The 25770-nt window shown below is 39.5% G+C and overlaps 1 protein-coding gene across 2 annotated transcripts in view; it reads left to right on the forward strand.

Moving 5' to 3' along the window:
- The window catches only part of Start1 (Steroidogenic acute regulatory protein-like), a 251063-nt gene that overhangs the window by 197596 nt on the left and 27697 nt on the right, over positions 1 to 25770 (forward strand). For both annotated transcript variants that reach the window (XM_081735713.1, XM_081735712.1), the window contains exon 10: positions 19116 to 19268. In XM_081735713.1, the coding sequence (XP_081591839.1) occupies positions 19116 to 19268 (153 nt within the window). The remainder of the gene's footprint in view (positions 1 to 19115; positions 19269 to 25770) is intronic.

Genomic DNA, 25770 nt, shown 5'->3' on the forward strand with positions numbered 1-25770 from the left:
CAGGAAAATTCCCAAAAGTGAATATTTTTAATTTTTAGAGGGTCTAAAGAGGGGATGAAGAATTTCCCCATGATATTTAAATGTATCTTTTTTTTTTACCTATAATCTCATGTAATAGATACTTGGAATTGGAATACAAATGTGAAATTCGGTATGCTCGTACATTTTCATTATCGTTACCTAAGTAAAACAGTAAAAATAAAAATTTCCAACTTTAGAATGGTTTTATGGGGAACTGAAAAATCTTTTCCATGTTATTTATATGGGACGTCTTCTACACACCAAAATGTTTAGGCACTTCCAGCAGGATTAGAATGATGAAATTTGGCATGATTGTAGCCTTCCGGGACTAACCTACAGAAAAATTGCCAAAAGTGAATATTTGTAATTTTTAAGGTGTCTAAAGAAGGATGAAGAAATCCGCATGTTATTTAAATATGTGTTTTCTTGGGATAAAAAAATCTTATATTTTAGATAGTTGAGATAGGAAAAGAAACTTCAAATTCGGTAGAATTGTGGATTTAAGATGTGCGAGGCCGTAGGCCGAGAAAAGGCGGGGGAGTGAGGGCGAAGCCCCAGCTTGGCAAATTCAGCAGAAATAAAAAACAAATGCACGAAGTTCACTGTTAATGCAAAGGCTGATACGTAAGAGATGTGAGGCCGTAGGCCGAGGAAATGCGGTGGTCTAAGGACGGAGTCCCCAGCTAGCCAAACACTAGTATATATAAATACTAGTATATATATATATAATATCTGTAGGCGCGGATCCAAGGGGGCTATAGGGACTATAACACCTCCTTGACGCTCAGATATACACTGGATAAAATGGGCTTCAATCGTAGCTGCAACTATTATTTAGCCTCTCCCTTGATCATATATGAAACCTCTAGAGTGGGACTTGTCAAAAGTATGGGGGCGGCAACGGTTAGGGCTGTTGGTGGTCGTATAAAGGTAACCAAGAAAATTTTGTCGCTTTTTTAGAAGCTCTGTGTTCCATTGGCCCTCATACGGTGAGTTGAATGCAAATGGAAATAAGGCAAAGGTCAGTTGTTGGTGTGGGTATATCCAACATACTACCGGTTATGGTAGTTCAGTTCAATGTGACCACCGCTAGTACTTTCGTACTATATATAGTATCTTTTATAATATTTTAGTGTTCTAGTACGTACACCAACAAATCTACAACTTTTCTCCTCTTCTTTCCTCAAATACATTTGGGAGAGAAAAAGGAATCTAATGAAAATTTGGCAGTTTACGAAAATTTCACTGTTAAGGGGTCGGGAGGAAAGAGATCCATTTCTATCGATTTTGTGCTGTGACTTATAGTTCATTCTATTGGGAAAAATATACATTACAAAAGTGTTAACGAGCGAAGGGTTAGAACTTACAAATGACCACAGAAAACGATATTACATACTTGGTGATCCGTTTAAACAGTAGGCTATTAAGGAGTTAAAAGTCGATTTTCTCAATAAGTCCATTTTGTGATACTTCTTATTTTCTCCCGACATCATGTATATTTGTCATACTTGTGTTAGTTATAGTGGTTTTACAGTGAGTTATAATACAACAATTAAGCAGGAATTTCTCCAGGATTTTTAGTTTGGGGGTGTAAAGTCAAAATTGTGAGGATATAAGCAGTTTACACGATTTGTATCGAATTTTCCCCGTACAAAATTTGAAATTGGGGTTCTTTCAAAGTGGGGGTCATTCCCTACCCTGAGGGAAGGGGGAGCTGCCAGGAACATTCTAATAAGATATTAATATCGTGAAATGTCAAATAAGGGAAACGGGTGTAGATAAAAATTTTAGTACCTTTTCCCCAGCTCTAGTTGTTTTTTTCTGCATAGGTTAGTTCGAAATATTTTTGCTGGGTGGTTGCACTGGTTCAGTTACACTGTGAACTTGCGTAAGGACAGAGTGAACATGGGACCTCAGCTGAGCGTCATAAGGGCGTGTAGGCTGTACAAGTTCAAACTGGAGTCAAACGCCGCTGCAGGGGGGCGGAAGATATGCCAGGTCTTTGGGAGAGTGTCGTGACTATGCGAACAGTGCAACGATGGTTTAACAAGTTTAAGGACTATGACGAAACACTTGAAGACGCACCACATGCCGGAAGACCAACACACATACTAAATGAAGATTTGCAGGCAGCAATTGAGGCGAACAGTGGCCATACATGTGGGGAACTAGGCCTGCAATTCGGTGTGAGTAGAGAAACCATTCGGCAACACCTCCATCAACTTGGAAAACACTACAAGTTGGGTCGATGGGTCCCACATGATTTGACACCGGGCTAGAAGACAACGCGAGCAGACACCTGTGTTCCTTTGCTGTCTCGTCTAAGGAAGGAGCAATTTCTGAACAGGGTGTTGACATCTGATGAGAAATGGGTCCTGTACGAAGCTCTATGGCGCCATCATCATTGGTTACAATCCCATGAACCGGTTCGAAACCAGCCGAAACCAGCACTGCACCAGAAGGAGGTCCTCCTTTGTGTTTTGTGGACTTCTTGCGGCATCGTGCACAGTAGCATCATTTCAGATTTGGCTTGGGGGGGCACGACCCCTTGATATAAGTAAAATTTATTAATATTCTATTAATAAAATCTATATAAATCTCAAACTCAGGGGGGCAAATGCCCCTCCCTGCCCCCCTAAATGACGCCCCTGATCGTGCATCGGGAACTGCTACCAGCTGGTCAGAGCATCAATGCAACTGTGTACTGTCAACAGTTGAGCCGTGTTGAAAACTCTCAGCTCTGGAGCTAGCACTTCTGAATCACAAATGGGTCTTCCTGTTACAGTACAACGCTAAGGCCTACGGGCTAAGATGACCCAGGACATTATTCTACGCCTTGATGGGAATCACTATTGCATCCGTCATACTCCCCGGACATTGCACCGTCCGATTGTCACCTGTTCCATTTCTTGGACAATCACCTTGGAGGACGCCAGTTCAAATCCCTAGTAGAGGTGCAAAATGCACTTGATACTTTCTTTGCTTCACGGCCCACCACTTCTACCGCAATGGAATCCACGGCCTTCTAGAACGTTGTCAGAAGATCGTCTATGCTGATGGGGACTATTGTTTTATGTTCCAGGTACGTCTTAGTTGAAATATCGATGTTCGTAGGTAGTGGGTGAAAAGTGACAGAACTTTCTTGTTTACCTTTATATGTTAGGGTAAAGTCCGTTCTACATGAGAAGGAGTAGCACGTCAGTGTACAGTGAATAGACAGTTCTAGTGTAAAACGGGCGTCTAATCTAATTTCCAAGGCATGTGGTAAACCTAGAAACCCATTTATATTTGAGTAGAGATCCATATGCTGACTATATATCACTCAAGTGAAAACAGAGTGGTAGGCCTAGAATGCTCTGTAACAAACGGGTTAGGATCAGTGTGATTGCTGACCTCACATCACTTAACTAAAAACATTCTCGTAACTGTAGAAATCCAGTAACAACCACGTTGGGGGTCGATATGGTGACCTCCATCACTCAACTAAAAGCCGTTTATTATACCTAAAAGCACCAATAACAATCGCGTTGAGTCCATTAGCTGACCACATATAACTTAACTAGATGCGTCTGGTAAGACTATAAATCTAGTAACAATGTACTGACAACAAATCACTCAATTAAAACTATTCCGGTAGGTCTAGAAACAGTAAAAATGGCGTTTAAGTCAATGTGGGAACCACACAAAACTCAACTAATGCAATGTGGTTGGCTGAGAAATCCAATAAAAATCGCGTTGGGGGTTAATGCTCTCACCACACATCACTCAGCTGAAAGTCATTTGGTAGACCATAGCTTGGGGCTGTAATGCCAGCGAATTTATTATTATTATTATTATTATTATTATTATTATTATTATTATTATTATTATTATTATTATTATTATTATTGGTGGTGGTGGTGGTAAGTAAATATATATGTCCTTAATACAGGAAAGAAAAAGTGTTATTGCAGTTTCCTTACAAATGATTCCAAAAAAGAGTAACAAAGCTGTCCTCTCCTCCTTTTTCGCACTTTAGCTTGAGTAGCACTTTATGTAATGTTCCCAGGCAGAATATGTCTGTAAACATGCTTAGAAAAGAAAGAAACTACTTTTGCCTTAAAACATTCTGCATTTCTGTTTACGTACGAGGCTTTTGCATGGTTCGTGTGGTGGGCAAGAGAGGAACCAGAGGAGAGCCAACGCTACAGTCGAGTGGTGTTGTTAAGAGCAGATTTACTATTCTCAGCGGATATGCTTCACCCAAAAGGAATATTATATATATTATATATATACACTATGTGATCAAAAGGATCCGAACAACCCCAAAAACATACGTTTGTCATAATAGGTGCATTGTGCTGCCACCTACTGTCAGGTACTCATTATCAGCGACCTCAGTAGTCATTAGACATCGTGAGAAAGCAGAATGGGGCGCTCCGCGGAACTCACGGACTTCGAACGTGGTCAGATGATTGGGTGTCACTTGTGTCAGAAGTTGAAGAAGGTCGTAAAGTGTAAAAAACAGACATCTATCCAGACCATCACACAGGAATTCCAACTGCATCAGGATCCACTCCAAGTACTATGACAGTTAGACGTGAGGTGAGAAAACTTGGATTTCATGGTCGAGCGGCTGCTCATAAGCCACACATCATGCAGGTAAATGCCAAACGGCGCCTTGCTTGGTGTAAGGAGCGTAAACATTGGACGATTGAACAGTGGAAAAACGATGTGTGGAATGACGAATCATGGTACACAATGTGGCGATCCGATGGCAGAGTGTGGGTATGACGAATGCCCGGTGAACGTCATCTGTCAGTGTGTAGTGCCAACAGTAAAATTTGGAGGTGGTGGTGTTATGGTGTGGACGTGTTTTTCTTGGAGGAGGCTTGCACTCCTTGTTGTTTTGCATGGCACTCTCATAGCACAGGCCTACATTGATGTTTTAAGCACCTTCTTGCTTCCCACTGTTGAAGAGCAATTCGGTGATGGCGATTACATCTTCCAACACGATGTCATAATGCACGGCCTGTGGCGGAGTGGTTACACGACCATAACATTCCTGTAATGGACTGGCCTGCACAGAGTCCTGACTTGAATCCTATAGAACAACTTTGGGATGTTTTGGAACGCCGGCTTCGTGCCTGGCCTCACCGACCTACATCGATACCTCTCCTCAGTTGATCACTCCGTGAAGAATGGGCTGCCATTCTCCAAGAAACCTTCCAGCACCTGATTGAAAGTATGCGTGCGAGAGTGGAAGCTGTCATCAAGGCTAAGGGTGAGCCAACACCATATTGTAATATCCTATGTGATGTCGTAAACAAGCAATTCCACGCATCAATGTTTACAAACACCACCACATGGTGCGGCAAGAGGATCTCCCATCAGAGGGACCTATAATCACATGCAGACGACGGCTTTTGGCCCCTCCCACGGAGCAGAAGACGACATCGGAGCAGCAGCGCCACCGCCACCCAAAGGACCCTATAAATTGGATGGACGAAGGCAACTCGACACCAGTTTTCTGGTGACCCTCCTACTGTCTGCTTCGGGACTTTAGGAATAATCTAACCCCAGGGCCTCTAGTCTGCTTCGGGACTACGCCTATCCTTTCTCCTGGCTTTGCCTGCTTCGGGGCTCTGACTGGGAATCCCAACCTCAGCCGCTTTGCCTGCTACGGGGCTCTGTTGGCCATCTAACCTACCCACTGTTTGCTTCGGAGCTTTGGGCACCTAAAATCCACTCCTCTTTCCCTGCTTCGGGGCTCTGTTGGAGATCCTGTCTGCGACCTTACGGTCAAAGACCACCTATAACTCACCTTGATTCTAGAGAGATCAATTTGTATAGTATTTTGTGAAATACTTTTATAGAGGAAACTTTTTATAATAAAAACTGGTAGTGGGAGTCGATTCCGGACGCTCTTTTTATTAACTGCTCTACCCAGAAATCCTATATGAGACAAAGTTTTACAATATTAAATTCCAGCAGTACCGATGGAGGGCACCACGAACTTGTAAGTCATTTTCAGCCAAGTGTCTGGATACTTTTCATCACATAGTGTGTATATATATATATATATATATATATATATATATATATATATATATATATATATATATATATATATATATATAAATATAATATACGAGTGTACCCCATGATATAGTTCCTTCTTAGCCAATGTTCCAATCATTTTCTCTTCCTCTTTTCAGTAATATCTACGATTTTTTTCATTGTATCTGATTGTCTGAAAAGTATTGATACTTTAAAGGTCAAAATTGAAAATACATTTATTGTTATTGGAAAATTACATTATAAAACTACACAAGCACCATTTTATTCAATTGCCTGTCATTTTGCCGGAAACGTCGTTGTTTTGCCGCTATGGAACTTGTGTGGTGCGAAAAAATTTATGACACGTGGTTTTTACAAGCTTCTTTTGAAACTAACTTTCAGAGAATTCTACGGAGACCGCAGTAAATGATAATCTGACGGTGCCGGCTTCGGGCTTTATGGTGGGTGTACTAAAACCTCCCATGTAAATTCTCTCAATTTCTGATAGATCATTAAAGATACATGAAACGATCTGGCGTTCTGTTGACCATTTCCGGTCTTTTTTTTTTTTTTGTTTTTTTGTTAGGTGCACTCACACTAATTGTCGACACTACAGTTCCAAGAATATCGTTCTGCCTAGCGACAACAGTTCGTGATAGACGATGCTCTTCCAGTCCCAGTAGGCACACAGCACAACATTCATGGGCATCGATGTGGGCTTTGTCACAGGCTGTGGAGCCTGTCTTTGCTACGATCTTTTATTCACATTGTTGTCGTAGGTATCCAGTTTCGTCACCGGCTCAACCGCTTCGAGATCGTTACGTTTCAGTACAGATTCGCAGCTAGAAATTGGGTGGAATAAATGTTTGTGATTTAAATCATGTTGCTCTCAAACATTAGCCAGCAGCGTCCACATGTTTTAACACTATTTGGTGATAAATGTGTAGGTTATTGGTGATGTTATGACCTTTATATACCAATCTTGCCCTACTTTTACTAGAATATCGTGCTGTGGTTGGTTGTCTACTGCGAGAAGCACTTTGGACATCGAAATTTCGAGAAAAAAAGCGACCGAACCGTATTTAGGCTGTTGTTTGTGATAACGTATCTTGTTTATAAACTACACAAATGTGTTAACGGGTCTGCGTAGCGTTTGCGCCTTTATCAAACTTAAATTATGAAATGCAGCATAGTTTTGCGAAAAGTACACTAATCTTCACGGCACAACACGTTACTCAAAAATTCCAACACTCTTGCACATCTAGTGGCTTCAGCGGTCAACTGACATCACATTTGACTCGCTACAACTCACATGGGATGGCATTTTGTACGCCAAAGACTCCGTGCTTTTTAGACGACCTGGTAAACGCAGTCTCTTGTAGGATTTATTATTCTGACCATTCGTTGCATGGACACAATAGTGTTAATTTCTTTTTAGGCAGTGGATGGACGTTCGGTTCGTAGCATATGACATTTTGATTTGACTTATGTTACGGGATATGAAGTCAGGACAAACTAGGACATCTTTATTTCATGTGGAAATTCAACCAGCCATCAATGGAAGCCAAACAGCCTTCAAGAGTTCACTGCCTGATGTTATTAACACCAATATTCTGTTGTACGTCGCTAGCTGACTTTACATCGAAAGATAAATTAACCATTGTTTTGCTCTTATTGAGGAAGTCTTTGTACTTGTAATTTGTAATAAACACTGGTAGCAACTTCCTATTACCTTTTGCCTACCAAACAGTCTCATACGCGACGCTTTTAATTTGCTTTGTTAGATCAATTGCTTCTCTCAATTGGTTCGACCTCATTGGCCCCTCATAGTCAGGCCACTGCAAGACATTGTCCGTTTCGTTCGTTTACCCACGACACGATGTTACAACAAGGAAGTAATAAATACAGAAGTAAGTACTTTGACTCAGGTGAGTCTCTTTCTGGTTCGTTTACCTGACAACGTTAGCAATCTCAGGAGAAAGTTTGAGAACTTTGTGTTGAGTCGACGACATGTAGAAACATGGACTTCGTCAATGTCATTTTTGGGTAATCGACCACGCTCAGGAAACTCTGTGGTGTCACCATCATCTCATTCTGACGTCAGAGGGACAGTCAGGTCAAAAGCAATTGAGAGAGCACGATCTGGGTCTTTGGATCTCAACCACGACGCGAGACGCATCGGGGTCTCCCTGCCTTTGGATTCAATGCCATGGTTGATTGTCGGACAAGTATTCAACATGGACTTCATCAGGACAACCCAACCTGCAAGTCACTGGAACTTCGAGGACAGCGCCTAAACATCACCTATGAGTAAGAGGGAGAAGATTGGAACTACCTCGAATTAGGGTGAGACTGTTCTAAATTAGTTGCTATTCCCTTGCTCTACCATATATTCCTTAACGCCCTTATTGCTACCAATTTTCAATGAAAATGCATTGGTTATTTTCAAATTATTTTAACACTAAATTCATATTCATTACCTTGTCTAATTTTACTCGTGGTTCTAGTCGCCTAAGACTAGTGGTGGAGTCGCCCCCATTTAGCATGTGCTTTACTGCTATAAATTTGGTATTGTTATCCCGCACCTCTTAGGTGCCTCTCGTTTATATCCCGACAGTTAAGTGGTGTCGGAACACTTAGTTCATCCTCTCCTTTCATCACTTTACCTAAGCCTTATTTTTCCACACTGTAAGCCAGAATATGAAAGGGAAACTCTGGAAACTGTCCCTCCGAATGGTTCTGTTGCGTCTTTTCTACACTGCTAGTGATGAGCACAAGACTCTTGGTCTTGCAGTTTTTGCAAGAGTCTTGCATGCAAGACCAAGACCAAGACCAGGAATCCCGATGCAAGACCAAGACTCTGGCACAAGTACCGGTACTATTAAATTCTTTTATAGAATGTAAAAAGGGGAAAAAATCATTACATCTTTCACTTGAAGTCTTTGGTTTCAATAAAAATGCCGCTGGAGGAATGTGTTTCCAGTAGTTTATGCAATACGTGTGAGTCGATCTGGCCTTGTAGCATATAGCTACAGTATATCGTTTTGTGAATCGGTTGTTCGCGTTTTCTGTAGTTATTACTCGTTTTCAAGCCACACAGGTGTCATTCTAATCAAAGCTTGTTGCACAAAAAGAAATGTGTCATTGGTGCTGGATTACGATGCATTCCTACGTTTTTAAACAATGAAGATTACTTATTGGGAAATCGGACACTATTCTACAGGTGTAGGTTATCTGGTGTAAACTTAAACTTTTGACCTTCGAGCTGGTAAAGTTTGTTGGCTAGTCCTGGTATAAATATGGCAAAAGAGTTATTTGTTCTTCACCCATCAGTTACTTTGCTTCCGACAGTTTCCTGACGAAACGCCTTAAACGTACAGTAAGAAGAAATTTGCAAAATGAAAAATGCAAGTGGCAAGCGCAAAAAGTAAATCTCATGTGTACTTCAAAGTTGATACGGAAAGTGGGGAGCATCCCTATGGGTTATGCAAACTATGCAGCCAAAAAAAAAGAAAAAAAAGAAAAGAAAATAAAGAATAAAGTGGCAATAAAAATGAAAACCAGAAACACTTCAGGACTGAAAAAATATATTTTATCAGTGCATAAGAACGAAGTGCAGGAACTATTTCCATTAAATCAGGAGCAAACTCGAAATATTGCAGATTTCGTTAAACCTGGTTTGATTATAATCAATATTATTTTAATTTTTTCTCTCTCTTTTTGGCCAATATTGCTAAACATATCATCATCATCATCATAGCTATTCTGTCATTATTGGCAGGTCACTTGCTGCAACTAAGAACCTTCGATGTGTGGTGACCCTTAGCTAGTCTCTTCGTCTTACGTAGCAATTTTCTGTTTTAATACCTTCCTTCAACTGCAATCTCCTTCACCTCTCCCTCTCTTTCCATCCACCATACCCTCTAGCACGTCTCTCATAATACAGTTCCTCCTCAGCCAATGTTCCAACCAGTTCCTCTTCCTCCTCTTAAATTATATCTAAACTTCTTGTGTTTTCCCTTACTGCTACTATTTATAACACCTTGCCAATCGTTTTCCGTGTTTTCATTGCTTTGTGTAATGCCCATGTTTCTGCCCCATAGAGTACATATTTGGAATGAGTAAAACAAAATCTCAATATTTAATTAGAAGTTTATTCAATACAAAGATCGGCTAATCGTGGTTGAAAAGAAAAAATCTGACGCGTTTAGAGTGTAAAAATAATTTTGCAATTTATGGTATTTCAGTAATGTGTGCCGTGTTGATTTTCTTTCATGCGTCTTAAGAGTAGCCTCCCCAGTTTGGGAACTAGTGGAGTATTGGATCTGTTAAAAAAGAAATAGAAAAAAAAATATGAAACGTTGTGGTTTATCTTATAAGTAGTGAAGCGTGGGCACCTACTGAAAAAAAAAAAAAAAGATCATCGCCCATGTTATACAGTATCATCATACTTACACGAAGATAAATTGTATATTACATTTAGAAACATACATTGTATTTCCGTTACTATTGGCACATTGTAGAATTATTATCCCTTATATCCAGAGTAAAATTTCCGTATGAAAAGCATAAGATTTCTTAAAAGCAAGACCAAGACCAAGACCAAGACTGGGTGTGCAAGACCAAGACCAAGACCACCCGGGTCTTGGTCTTGCATTTGCTCATCACTATACACTGCCATATTTGCGTTTTTTTAATTATTATTTTTATTTTGTTGTTGTCCCTACTCAGATATCTAACGAACGCGACACCGTATTGTCCCTAATATGTTTTTTTTTTTTTTTTTTCGTCGTTTCGTTTTCCCAACAGTTGCATTGAGTCTGACATAAAGCTTGATAACTGACATTTGTTCTATTTGGAACGCAAGTTGGATACTATAAACATACGTCCAGTTTATAGCTTTCGGTAAAAGACTGAGTAATGAACTACGTTACGAACACGAAACAATTACAAATATGTTTATCTAGTAGTAGACGCACACAGATCTGTACATCTCTATTTATTTGGTAACTTTATGAGCTGTCTGGTTATTTGCTGAATGATTCTTGTACAATGCAATGAAATATTTCGTTTTAGATAGAAACAAAAGACGAATGAGGTAATGAATAGAATGATGATAAAATCGGAGTACAAAAGATAACATATTTACTCTCTCTCTCTCTCTCTCTCTATATATATATATATATATATATATATATATATATATATATATATATATATATATATATATATATAATTAATTATTAAGTATTCTGCCTTTCGCAGGTCCTGAGACTAATGAGGATTTTTTTTTTTTTTAAAGAATATATTTGGGCCTGGAAATGTTTTTTCCACTTTTGTCGATCTTCAGCTTCCTCTTTTAACTCCCAATACGAGGGTCACTACGAAAGTTTTGAGATACACATTGTTGTGGCACGGTATTTGAATTCCAACAATTGCGTTCGGTAGTGGTATCCATCGCGAAGAAGCGAAGTAAGTTTCAACTCGCCTCGCTTATCGGCGTGGCCGTATCCCCTTCACTTGTTTGTTGATGTGAGCAGTATTCGGCTGTCTAGAATGGAGCTCGAAAGGGAACATTTTCGGGCAATGATCCTTCACGATTTCACTTGGCTTTTGCAGGGGGCATTTGGGGACCTTGCTCCTTTTCGTGCTACAATTTTTCGGTGGTTCGGTGAATTCAGAAGAGGCCGAACATCGCGTAAAGATGAAGAGAGAGCTGGACGTCCGGCGACAGCTGTGTCAGATGAACACATTGCCGCTGCGGAACAAATGATTCGAGAAAATTCTCGAACAACTTTCAAGGACATTGAATCTACAGGGAACATTGGATCGCCAGCAGTAACAAAAATTCTTTATGATCATCTTCGGCTCAGGAAGGTTTCATTTTGTTGGGTGCCTCACACTTTGACTGCACAGCAAAAGCGCATGCGTGTGGAATGGTGTGAAGAAATGCTTGCAAGATTTGATGGAGGCAATTCTCGACGCGTCTCTGGTATTGTTACTGGTGATAAGACTTGGATCTATCAATTTGACCCTGAAAATAAACGCCAGTCTACAGTTTGGATCTTTCCAGATGAAAATCCACTCACAAAAGTGAAGCGACCGCGAAGTGTGGGGAAGAAGATGGTCGCAACTTTCTTCTCCAAATCTGGCCATGTTGCAACTGTTCCACTTGAATAACAAAGGACTGTTACTGCTCAGTGGTACACCACTGTTTGCCTAACAAACGTGTTCCAGAAGCTTCGGGAACGGCGTCCAAGAACTGGATTGCGTGGGATACTGCTTCATCATGACAACGCGTCCGCACACACGGCCAACATCACTATTCAGTTTTTAGCATCTACGGAGGTCAAACTTATGACTCATCCGCCGTATAGCCCTGACCTGGCCCCGTGTGATTCTTTTCTGTTCCCCAGAATCAAAGATCGCATGCGTGGGAAGATATTTTGCAGCCCTGAAAAAGCTGTAGTGGCTTACGAGAATGAACTTTCAATACTTGAAGAAAAAGACTAGCAACACTGCTTCCAAAAGTGGTTTTCGAGGATGCAAAAGTGTGTACAGTGTAATGGTGAATACTTTGAGAAACTGTAAGTGTTAAATTGATTTTAAGTATGTAAGCTATTTCACATCTCAAAACTTTCGTAGTGACCCTCGTATTTTCTCCTATCTTTCAGATCATCGATCAGCTGTGTTCTTCTTCCTATCCCTCGCTTCCCTTCCATATTTCCTACTATGGCAGTGTAAAGAAGACAATTTCTTCGCAAGATGTGTCCAATGCAATTTGCCTTTCTACGAAGGATGGTGGCTAGCAGGTCCTCTTCTCTCTTATCCGTTTTAAAACATCTTCGTTTGTTGGTCTCTCTGTCCATTTTATCTTCACCATCTTCCTCCAACACCACATTTCGAAGCTCTCTAAATATTTCCTCTCTAGCTTCCATAATGTCCAAGTCTCTGAACCATACAGTCCAATGCTCCATATATAACACTTGACCAACTTCTTCTTAAGTCCAATATTGAGCCTACTAGTTAAGAGTGATCTTTTCTTGTTGAATGCTTCTCTAGCTATGGCAATTCTCGACCTGATTTCTTTGGTGCAATAAGCGTCTCTCGTCAAAATACTTCCCAAATACTTGAAATTATCGCTCTCTTCAAGTGCTTTTTGTTCTACTCTGATCCGTAAGGGTGTATTTCCACGAGATATTCTCATGACTTTCGACTTTTCGATGCTAATTTCCATTCTATACAGGCCGCGGTGGCTCAGTGGTAGAGCGTTCACCTCTGATGCCCGGGGTCCCAGGTTCGATCCCAGCCCCCACCAAGTGAACTTTGTGGTGGACAAACACCGTGTGCGTGGGTTTCCTCGGGGTTCTCCCGTTTCCTCCCACTTTCTTCATTCCACCATTTCATTCATTACTCATCATCACAGTCTCCTTTAGCCTAACCGGTATAACCGTGGGACGTAAAACTCATAGATTTTTCCATTCTTTACAGTTTCCCAGTGTCAACTATTTTGTCAATCATCTCCTGTAGTTCTCCTTCGGTTTTTTTTAGCTATTATAATCACATCATCTACATACCTGATCTTGTTAATGATCTGCCCTCTAATCTTGAAATCTCCAATTCCCATTAATGCTTCCTTCATTAAACATTCATTGTAAATGTTGAATAATTGGGGCGACAAACTACATCCTTATCTGATTCCTCTTCCAATCTGCACACTATTGGCTTTTCCTTCATTCAAGCGGAGCTTCACTCGTTGTCCTATGTACAGGTTTCGAATGAGTCGTCGATCTCTCCACTTGACTCCGATTTCTTTAAGTATTTTAGAAGTTTCGTCCAATTGACTCGGTCGAAAGCTTTTCGCCAGTCTATGAAGCAAACCACAACTCTTCCTTTACATCAAGAATTCTTTCTGATATATTTCTCATCAATCCAATAGCATCTCTCGTGCCTTTTCCTTTCCGGAATCCAAATTGATCTTCTTCTAACCTCTCATTTATCTTACTTTCCAACCGTCTGTTCAGTATGCGTGCAATGATCTTTCCAGTGTGGGAAATCAGGCTAATGGTTCTGTGATCTCTGCACTTCTTTGCTTGGTTTTCTTGGGCAATGCAATCACTGTAACACCAAGAAAATCCTTTGGCCATTCTCCAGTCTGGTATAATCTTGTTAATAAGTGAAGTCAGTACTTTCATTGCGTTGTCTTCTAATCCCTTGACAAATCTACTGGTATGTCGTCGTCTCCAGTGGCATTCCTCGTTCGCATGTCTTTGATTGCTTGTGCTACTTTACTTTTCAATATACTGGGTCCTTTCTCATCATCATCCACCTCTTCCTCTGCTTCGATCGCAATATCTTCTGATCGTACAGATCTTTTATGTACTCCTCCCAAATTCTAAGAATTCTTTGATGGTCAGTGGTTACATTACCTTGTTGATCTTCGATGCCGAACGTTCGTATACTTTTGTTAGTTTTCCCTCCTAACTCTTGTGCTTTCTGGTACATCATATCATATCTGCCGCGCTGTTGAAGTTCCATTATTTCTTCACATATCTACTCCATGTACATTTCTTTGGCTTTGTCCGTTTCTCTTCTCAATTCATTATTCATCCTTCTGTATTCATTGATGTGTCCGTGTTTTCTGCCCTTCTGCGTTCTTCCACCTTCTTAGGCATTGCTTCAGTTATTCATGGTTTTCTCGGTGATCTTTCCATTGTGGAGTGTATCAAGTAGAATCTGTTTAACTTTTCCCCAACTATTCTCAATATTGTTAATCACGTCGCCTATTGCACAGAATTTTTCTTCAATCTCTTCTTTCACATCATCGTCGATATTTCTTAGTCGCTCTAAGTTCCATTTTCGATTTCTTCTCCCATTTTTCTTGATCGATTTTAACCAGGTTTGCATTTCCGCTATCAGAAGATTGTAATCCGAATCAATGTCTGCTCCTCGTAGTGTCTTCACGTCTCGCATCCTATTCCTGAAACGTTGCTTCACAAGAGTGTAATCGATTTGGTAGTGTTTCTTCTCCTGGACTTTTCCACGTGTACAGATTTTTCTTTTCTTTCTTAAACCACGTATTCATCACCACCAGATCATGTTGCCTACAGAAGTCGATAAGCATTTGACCTCATTCATTTCTTCTAACTAGTCCAAATGGTCCCACTGCCTTATTCGCAGCTCCTTCTCCTACTACGCTGTTGAAGTCTCCCCTTACTATGGCGTTGATCTTACCTCTTCCTTCCTGATGCAATATGTCACTGATCTGATCATACATTACTTCTACTTCATTATCATCATGGTCGGTTGTTGGCATATACACTTGTATTATCACAATATCCACTGGTTTTGCATGTAGTTTTACAAACATCAAACTGTCACTGCAGTATTCCACTTCGGTTACACTTCTTGCTACTTCGTTCTTCATTTCTATCGTGACACCATTCTCGGCCTTATCGCCACCCAAATAGTATATTATGTAATTTCCCGATACTATCTCATCTTTCCCTGGCCATCTCACTTCACTCAAGTCCACTATGTCTACTTTACATTTGTCCATTTCCACTTTTAAATTTTCAAGTTTTCCCTCACGTCGTAGAGTTCGTACGTTCCAGGTTCCCACGCTGAAATGAAAGTTATTGTTTTCTCCTCTGATGATTCTTCCCGGAGTGATCCGAACGGGGAACTATTTTACCTCCGGAATTTTTTACCTCAGGAAGAACCATCATATTTATTTATTCTCCTCCTTCATACCTCCTGGGAAAAAGATAATGTGGTAGTATTCCCATTTTCTTTCCACATCTCCATGCTGTTGACCATCTAGTGGTTCATCTGCCTTTTAGGACATTTTCCCCTCCTAAGGACAAGAAGGTGCCCTGACCTCCGTCCGCTCACCCGCCCTCCGAGAAGGCCGTTGGCGCTTGGTAGAGGCTGACTTCTTATCTCGGGAGTCGGTCGGTCCCCACCTACGTTAGCCGCCAAAGAGGTTGCCCGCTTTCTCTCGCGAGGAGATATAGGTTGAGATTTTCCCTTCGTTTAGGATGAGACCCGAAGGCTTTTCTCAAACCTTTTCAGTACTTTTAGAAAGCATACACTTCAACTCTTCGAATGAACACGATCCAAAATGAATGATTAGGTAGAATCTTAAGGCGTTGCATGATTATTAACTGCAGGTACTGTATTTTGGTACCAACCACTGTAACGATTGGTTAGACGACTTTGCCAATTTTATTGTCGAAAGAAACTAATTTTGATGTAGATTTTGAAAGTATAAACACCCATATTAATTGCTCATCTTTCAAATTAATACGAAAGTATTAGAAAGAGCTTTTCAAGAATATACGTTACCGCTGTTCGAAATAACGATTTTGAACAAATGTAGCATTTTTAATAGGGTTATTTTGTCTACAGACAGTGGCCTCTGATTACTATTGAGAAATGAAAAATATTTTTACTTTTCCACAGTGATGAAAATATCACAATTTAGAATTTTTAAATGTCAGTTCCAGTAAGCTTACTCACCTTTTTAAACAATACATTAAGGATTACATTACGATGATCTCTTATTAGGAAGATTTAAAAAATAAATAGGAAGTGGTTAGAATGATGTGAATGGCCATGTAAAACCAGCACGAGTAGTAATTGGGATTGTACTTCGTGTGATATGGACTGCAGTTATATATATATTTAAGTTCTGATGTGGACTTTCACCCAACTGTAACATGTTGTTGGTTCATTTCAATCGCACCAGTTCAATATATACGATGATCATTAAGGTTATTTTCCGGATACAGGACCGAAGACTTCCAAATAACCATCGCGTCTTTTTGAAGTACTTCCTTGATATTTATACTTCCTTGATATTTACATAATTTGAAATCACATCTGGAGACATCCACTCCAGAACCTGTACGTTTTTACAGCTTCTGTCTAAAGTTATATCGCGCCAGATACGGGCTTATAAGCACGTTGAATAACTACCTGAACATGTGACTCCACTAGAAATTCGATTGTCCGCATCGCAGTGTGCGCAGAGAAATTGTGGTACAAGAGTTCAGACACCCGTTTTATGGTAATCTCTAATAGATTTTCTTTTTTTAAAGAATCGTGGCACCTGCCCCATACCAATCGGCAGTATTCGTTCTTTGTCCTTTAGTGGAACGGTGTCCACTTGCCCACTTTTCTAGAAGGAAGTGCCCACAACTTACTGGCCCGTGTTTCGTGTACATTTACCTTTCACACGAGGTTCTTTTCCGGAAATATCCAAATTACCGACTTACAATTTGCTGACATTTCATTTTAGATCATATCGGTAAATCAATTTTGTGTCACCTGTTACGATATTTACTACACATCATGAGGCTTATTTTCAAATATTTGGATTATATAGTGGCACCATTCCCTCGAGTTTGCTTCTTGTCTTCTAACAGCGCATATAGTGAGCGTATATAGTATCATGAACGAACGTTTCTCGCATGATGGTGCAAAGTTATGAGCACCGATCCCTAGAGTCCAATCTGTCTGGCAATAGTCGTTCGTTGAATCATGCCAAGTATATCAGCAGTCGCCACATTTTTATCAACCACTCCGTGATGGACCATCCAGATCTCACTTAGTCTTTGAAAGATAGTTTGGCGCCCTATATTCTCCGAACTACCGTTACACCTGTGTTTGAGATAGAGTAGCGTCTGGAAATGCTTCCAGCAAAGGCTGCAGCGATTGTGCTTATGTTATACCATTCTTGTCCCTTTTCTAATAATATTGTTCACATGCTTTACCTGAACATTGTAGCAAGCCTATCCTGGTGCGAGCTCATGTGGTTTAGGTCCAGCAGTGAACTACAAATCTGTTCCTCTTATAAGAGGGCGCTAAACTCCAAACACTCGTTTTAAGTACTATCCAGGTTAGAAATCTTTTTCAATCAATAGCGATGCTGAGAATTTTTTTTTTTCAGCAACTCCACCGTTTATTTATTGTGTTGTAGCATTTTTTATTTACGTAAAATGCAAGTGTATGATTCAATACATATGATTCGAACGTTTTCAAAATCGAAATTTCCATTGCTGTGCAGTAATAAGGATAGCCGACTTCCCTTGCTAGTTTGCCTGCCTGTCCTATAGTTTGTGAAGGGAAGATGCATGTGCTGATGTGCATAGTTTACCTGCTCCCGAAATCTCCAAATCTCACAGTTCATTGAATTGAACTTATTCTTTCAGGAGTGGACAAAACACATCGATAGTTGCAATCCGATTAGGTACCACGTAATAAGCTTACAAATCAACAACTAAAATGTGTAATTCATATTTGTTTCATGGTACGGAAAAAAAATCCTTTTGCGTAATGACAGGTTAACTTTCCCACGCTGAAGCTCTGAAGAAAGAATAAAAAAATAAATGAAATGAAATGTCTAGTTTAGTGACCAATTGTTATGTCTTTTAAAGTAAAGGAGACGGGTGATTAATGAAAGTGAATGATTATGAAATAATTGGTGGAATGAAAATGTGTGAGAAAACTAGGAAACCCACGTATGTGATGTTGCCCATCACAAATCCATGGGCTGTTGGACAAATACCAAGAATCCCTCGCACCAAAAGTGAGCCTCCACGACTGAATCATTCATGCTGTCTATAGAAAAATGGATACTTACATAGTTTTGAGATAAGTGAAAATCTGACAGGTAATAAATATTTCCGTGAGGCATAAATGTATTGCACTCTTTATTCTGTTCATAACGATTATTTGGAAATATTGTTTGGGATAAAGTACGATAACTTGGGTTCTTTCGATGTACCATACTGGCTGTAAGACTAAGTTTTCGTGAAATTAATTTGGAAAATTTGAGTTTCGATTATACTCTCTACGAAAGAAATAATTTCCAAAAAATGAACAATACAAAACATTTCAGTAGAGTTGAGAGGTCTTGAATCTAATTTCAGGTGTTAACAAAAGGACAAACCTTTCCCTACTATCAAAATATAATTGAAATTAATGTTTAATAAGTATCGGCATTTAGTAGCTTCATAGTGAATGTATATAACGTGAATTTTCTATTCCAGGAAGAAGAATACAAGAGAAAAGGCCGAGAGGTGCTTGAAGCAGCTTGGAGAATTATTAATTCCGACGATTGGAAGATAGAGAAGGAAGATGAGAATGGGGATAAAGTATACAGTAAAAATTACCCTCGCTTTGGAAGAGTGTATAAACTTACGGTACGTTCGAATTAAGGTTAATGTCTTGAATTTGTGTTTAGTTCCCAGAAGTGCAAAACCAACTTTCTTACTGCATGGGGATATATGGCGGAGAAACAGGGTGAAGATGATAACTAGTTAATGCTGAATGTGCTTTCAGAGATAATTAATACAGTATTGGCCGACGTACGAAACGTCCCATTTCTCTTATTCATTTCTGGGGATGTAAAGTGTTGTTTTTAGGGGGAAAGCAATGTTATATTGGAAGATATACTGGTATTTACTGAGCCACTGAACAACTGTATATGACAGGAATGCTGTTGCTTACGTAAGGTAACTAGGAAGCATGAAACAACATAGAATCGGGAAAAATTATGAAAGTTGAAATTGCCAAATTCTTTGTCCTCGTCGTGGGAGACCCGGGTTCGATTCCCGGCGGGAGCTCATGTGGTTCGGATTCCACGTTAATCAGTAGGTCCACGTCTCATATAGCCTCGCTGCTGAAAGGGACGCTAAACTAAAATCAACTCAACTCAACTCTTTGTCCTCATCTCCCTAATTTCAGAACTCCACTTTCTTTTTATTGTTATTTTTTTCTGTTTTTGTTTTTAAGGGGAGTGACATAATACTTTTATCATTTTAATCTACAAATCATACCAATTTTCATGTAACTGGCAATTCAACTCTTATAAAATTTATTTGTTCTTCTTCACTAGTTACTTATTCTATATAACTACTTTCAACCTTAATCCGTGTCGTTTACATCTTGGAATTGATCATTTAATTTTGGTGTAAGAAGATACTTAAAAGTAGAAGTAATTGTAGGTAGACAGAAAAGAAGGCATGCGTAATTTGAGTGTGTGATATAGATACTATTGTGAGGAAATGACAGGAAGGTAATATGGTAGATAAATATAATATAAGGGGAAAACGAGGGAGGTGGGTAAAGTTTGAAGTTAGAATTGGTTGGTAATAGAAAACATATAATTCAATCAACAGAAGAGAAGGTAGAACTTAAGGTTTTCATGTGGTAAAGAGATACTGAATAGTAGACACGAAATTTAAAAGTAGCAGTATTGCGAACTTGACGAGCTTTAGGCAACGGTAGGATATCGTTAAAGGAGATGTAGAAGAAATGTTGAATAAAAGGAAAGCAAGAAAACTATGGAACAGAATTACATTGGAAAGGAATACGTATATATACAGGTGTCCATAAAGTCCTTTGCCACCCCTAAAATTTGGAAACGGTGAAATGTATGTCAAAACGAGAAAACACGTATTTCATCATTTCAAAAGTACCACGTATTGAGGGAAACAAAGTTGCTTCCCAGGGCCCCTCCGAGGATCCCAGATGGGGTCCAATTCAAAATTTTCAAGTGGAAAAGGGGGTCAAGTAGTATATCGTTTAAAATCTTTTCAAAATAAAGACGATGGAATAAGTTTCGATGCTATACAGTGAACCTGTACAAAATGGTGGCAGGTCCAAATATTAATACAATTTGCATTGAAAAGTCTTTGGCAACCCCCTAGAAATCTGAAATGGCTCAACAGATATCAAAAGTGAAAAGCATGTATTTCATCATTTCAAAAGTGCTACGTATAGAGGGAAACAAAGCTGCCCCAGGGTCCCTCGGAGGGTCCCAAACGGGATCCAACTCAAAATTTTCAAATGACAACGGGGGTCAAGTAGTATATCGTTTGAAAGCTATTTTCAAAAGAAAGACGACGGAATAAGTTTCGATGCTCTACAGCAAACCTGTACAAAATGGCGGCATGTCAAAATGCTAATACAGTTTGCATTGAAGTCTTTGGCCACCCCTACAAATCTGAAATGGCTCATCAGATATCAAAACTGAAAAACACGTATTTCATCATTTCAAAAGTACCACGTATAGAGGGAAACAAAGTTGCCCCAGGGTGCCTTATAGGGTCCCAGACGGGGTTCAACGCAAAAGTTGTAAATGGCCGTTTGAAAGCAATTGTTAAAAAAAGGAAGATGGAACAAGTCTTGTGGATATACTAACCCTGTGTGAAATGGCGGGGGACTAAAAATGTTAACATAGCCTTGTAAAGCAAATTGTAGTAATACTAATAATAGTACTACTACTTGTAATAGGAATATTAGTAGAGGAAAACAGAGGGTTATGGAATACCATTTACACATGTGAAAATAACTGTCCGAGGATACATGTTAAATAAATAGTTAGTATATAGGCTTAAAGGATATTTAATAAGGACTATAATATAACAGCTAGAAGTTCCTAGCAGACATAGGAAGAACATAAAAGTTAAAATGCTAAATGTAGAAAAAAAAACGGGTTTTGGAATAGGGGTGAGTATATAGAATAGTAGCGATGTCCATCAGAAATTGATGTCTTTCTAGGAAAAGTATATATATATATTGTACAGTTTTTTGCAATTCGCATACTCTTTACGTTTTCATTTGTAGAAATCGCATATATAGATGTCGTTATCGGACCCAGAACACACTTCATGAGCCCACATTGCGCAAATCACACCTTTAACCCACAGTTCTCCACGAACATCATCCGAAAATTTACTGTCACAAAAGATGTACTCAGCATCTCCATCTTCTGGTTGGATGCACGTAGCCACGATCTCTTCATCACTGTAATCTTAAAAATGCAGTTCATCAGATTCACTACCAAAGTTAGTAGATGAAGATGGTTCCATTAACTTCTGCGCCTTCTTCGGAGAATTACGCCTTTTAGAAGGACATTTAGCGCCACACCTGGATTCTCATCTATCACGCGAACATACTACGTGTTCTTTGTATGGCGAACAAGTCAAAACATGAGCTGAAACCCTCGGACGTCCGCGTGTATATAGTTTGGGTTTTTGCAATAGTGGTGGTGAAATGTCATAGGGAGTGAGAGATGAGGTTGTCGACGGTCCTGAAAATAAGAAAGAAACGCTTTCAGGAAAGTTACACATTGTTGAGAGAACTGTTGATGAGCAGCTTTAACGACCAATAGAATCCAATCTAGTCTACCGCTTAGTCTATAATATATTCTATGCATCTAGAAATATGTAGAATAGCTACCTACTGTAGAGTCGACATTTCTGTTGAAATCCACGTTAAACTGTGAGCCAGCCGATTTCGTCCATGACAATCGCCAGTTTTGTGATGCAAAAAGTTTCTGGCCATGAAGAAAAGCAACGTCTATACTAATCAATTACAGCTGTAGTTTTCTATGAAATGGTTGGAGGCCATCTACGTCTGTGTACTATAGACCCCTATTATATCTAGTCTTTCTAAACTAGACCTAGAATACTGTACCTAATCTACTAACCTGGAATCGGTTCTGCTGCATCAAATTCGTTGTCCTTGTGCTCCGATGTATCTTGCAGAGGAGACTTTCGTCCAACGGACGTGGATGTAACTTCGTGATCTGCAGAAATGTAAAAATTGCACTGATCTAGCTGTAATAAATCTATTCATATATACTATTAGATTATTCATCATCTTAATTTCTTTACAATACCGTACTGGACTCACAAACCAATGCTGGAGGTCTATTATTATGCTGATTGTTTTCATACAGCTAGGAGAGGCTTATGGATTATGAACAACAGAAGTATTCCATAACCCCCCCCCTCCCATGGCCATTTTGAAAAACACTCACACCTCAAATAAATCGTGCACATAACGTGACATTTCGTTCTTTTCCCTAGAGGTACAACATAAGGCGCACACACTACTGTAGAGTTGTGCGTTTAATTTGCAAAATCATACTACGAAATAAGTAATGAAAACTTACCTGCAAAAGTTTTTCAGAGACGCATTTAAAAAAAAAAAAAAAAAAAAAAAAACCTGCAGGAAGTCATCCACCAGTAACAAAACTGCAACGTCATGAAGCTTCTTCGAGAACATAGTTTCGCTTATCCCCGCAAGTATACAGCTCTCAACAGAGGCAATAAGCCACGATTCCATAACCCCCTGTTTTCCTCTAATTGCGTCAGAAGTAGTAGTAGGCACACTTCTACTTGAAATAGTATTGTCTCAATTAGTAATGCAGACATGGCACCCAGTTAAACCTTTCAATAGATGTGACTGTTTACATATCTATCAGTTCATCCAATCCCTGTTCTTTCGGAACGGTTTGCATAGCCGTTCCGAATTGTATTATCTTCATTCTTTTACCAATAACTTTCAAACAATATGGCACTTGACCCTTTTCCTATTTGCAAATTTTAAGTTGGACCCCACTTGGGACCCTGCAGGTATTCTGGGACAAATATTTGCACATCGAAAAGCTGCACTTTACAAATAAGGAAACACTCCTTTTAGCGGTTTGATATCTTATGTTTTACCGTTTCGGATCATTGGAAGTAACATGGACTCTTCGATGAAGGCCGTGTTAACATTTTAATCCCCCCGCCATTTCACGAAGGGTTGGTATTGAAACATAAGACCTGCTCCATCCTCCTCCTTTTAACAATAGCTCTCAAACGATATACTTCTTGACCCCTTTGCCACTTGAAAATTTTGAGTTGGACCACGTCTGGGACCCTCCGAGGGACCCTGGAGCAACTTTGTTTCCCTCTTACTGGTACTTTTAAAATGATAGCATTCGGTTTTTTTTTTTTTTTTTTTTTTTCAGTTTTGATATATGTTGAGCCATTTCAGATTTCTAGGGGTTGCCGAAGATTTCTCAGTGCAAACTGTGTTAACATTTTGACCTGCCGCCATTTTGTACAGGGTCACTATAGAACGTCGAAACTTATTCCATCGTCTTTCTTTTGAAAATAGTTCTCAAACGATATACTACTTGACCCCCCTTGCCATTTGAAAATTTTGAGTTGGACCCCGTCTGGGACGCTCCAAGGGACCCTGGGGTCAACTTTGTTTCTCTCAATACGTGATACTTTTGAAATGATGAAATACGTGTTTTCTCGTTTTGACATATATTTCACCGTTTCCGAGTTTTAGGGGTGGCAAAGGACTTTATGGACACTCTGTAATATCATCAGATCAAGATAGATCGTCGAAAACGAAAGATTAGTCCGTGATAATCATTTTTGGATTCCTTGCAGAAGATGATACAATAATCAGATAGGCTAAGTTGAAACCCACTAGCTGTATTGAGATTGTTCCTTTCCCGTGAGATAGCCATGACTTCCTTTATTATTCTGTCCCAAAAATTGCTGCACTTTTCCACTATGGGGGTATTTGTAAAATCAATTCTGTGTACAAGCTTTAGGCTATACTCTGCTAGCCCTGACTTTTCGGGTTGCTTCGAGTAGCTCTTGTGTTCTTTGCATCGTTGTTCTGTTGTTACGTCCAGTTTGTCCTATGGATGATCTACCACATTCACAGTATACGGTATACACCAGGAGTGCCCAGGTGAAGGTCGTGTTTCACTGGTTTGAGTAATGATCTTATGTTGGCTGGAGGTTTATAAATCACTCCTTATACCATGTTTGGCAAGTATTCTGCTGAGTTTGCCAGAGATGCGGTCGATGAAAGGCAATACGGTAGTAGAGGGATAATCCTCACTCATTGATCATTTTTTGTTGCAAAGTAATGACCCTTTTTATGGCAATGTTGATATCTGTAAGACTATAGTTTTTTTTGGAGTGTATAGAACGAAGATAGTTGAGAATTCCTCTTGTAAACTTGTCTGATCACTTACGGAGACTGCTCTGTAGGTCAAGATGTTTAGCATTATAAGACGTTGTGTTTCGGTATTGTAGGACAGGGTGTCCATCGGTCACGAAAGTCACGAAATCAGAAAACGGTCATGAAAGTCACGAAAAAGTCACGAAATTTAGCTTTTGGGTCACGATTTATTTAAACTACATGTAAGTACAGATTGGAAAATGTTGTTCTACAAAACGTCAAAATTCACCACCAAAAATGTTTATGGTCGGGTTTAGACGCTACCAAATCACAAGCAAAGTACGTTGCTATCGCATGGATGAAAATTCGGCCTAATTCGCACCCAAATTCGCTCTTCAAAATGTTAGTAAATTTTATGATTTGATAAAGAAAAGGTCACGAAATTTCATTTTGGAATTTTAGTAGACACCCTGTAGGAAAATAGTACAGTGGTGAGGCGAATGGATGGGAACGTTGTTCATGGATGAATGTTTTCTGTCTCAGACACGGTGGCGGCGGTGTATGGGTAGATTTTCCAAACTTCTAAAGCTCCAAACCGGAACATTGTTAATGCCAATATTTTATGAAAAATTCTGGTGATAAATTTTCAACTTAAAAGACATGTGCACAAGGAAATTTTCGTCGTTCAGCTCATCATTAAATGTGCACATGAACTATAGTAATCTTTTAGGCATTGTAACCAACTGAAACGCACGTGCACTATTAGTAATACTCTATTACATACAGTACAACACAACGATTCGATGTACGAGTATAGATACCAACTCGTTGTACTAAAAATGTTCCCAGATCGTAGATCTAAAATGTCAGTAGATCACAATGGAAAACGCTCTAGTTGTTAAATAACTTTGTGACTAGAATCTGAATTTCTCTGTCTGA

The sequence above is a fragment of the Thermobia domestica genome, chromosome 13, assembly GCF_964235325.1.
Source record: "Thermobia domestica chromosome 13, izTheDome1.hap1.1, whole genome shotgun sequence".
Lineage (NCBI taxonomy): Eukaryota > Metazoa > Arthropoda > Insecta > Zygentoma > Lepismatidae > Thermobia > Thermobia domestica.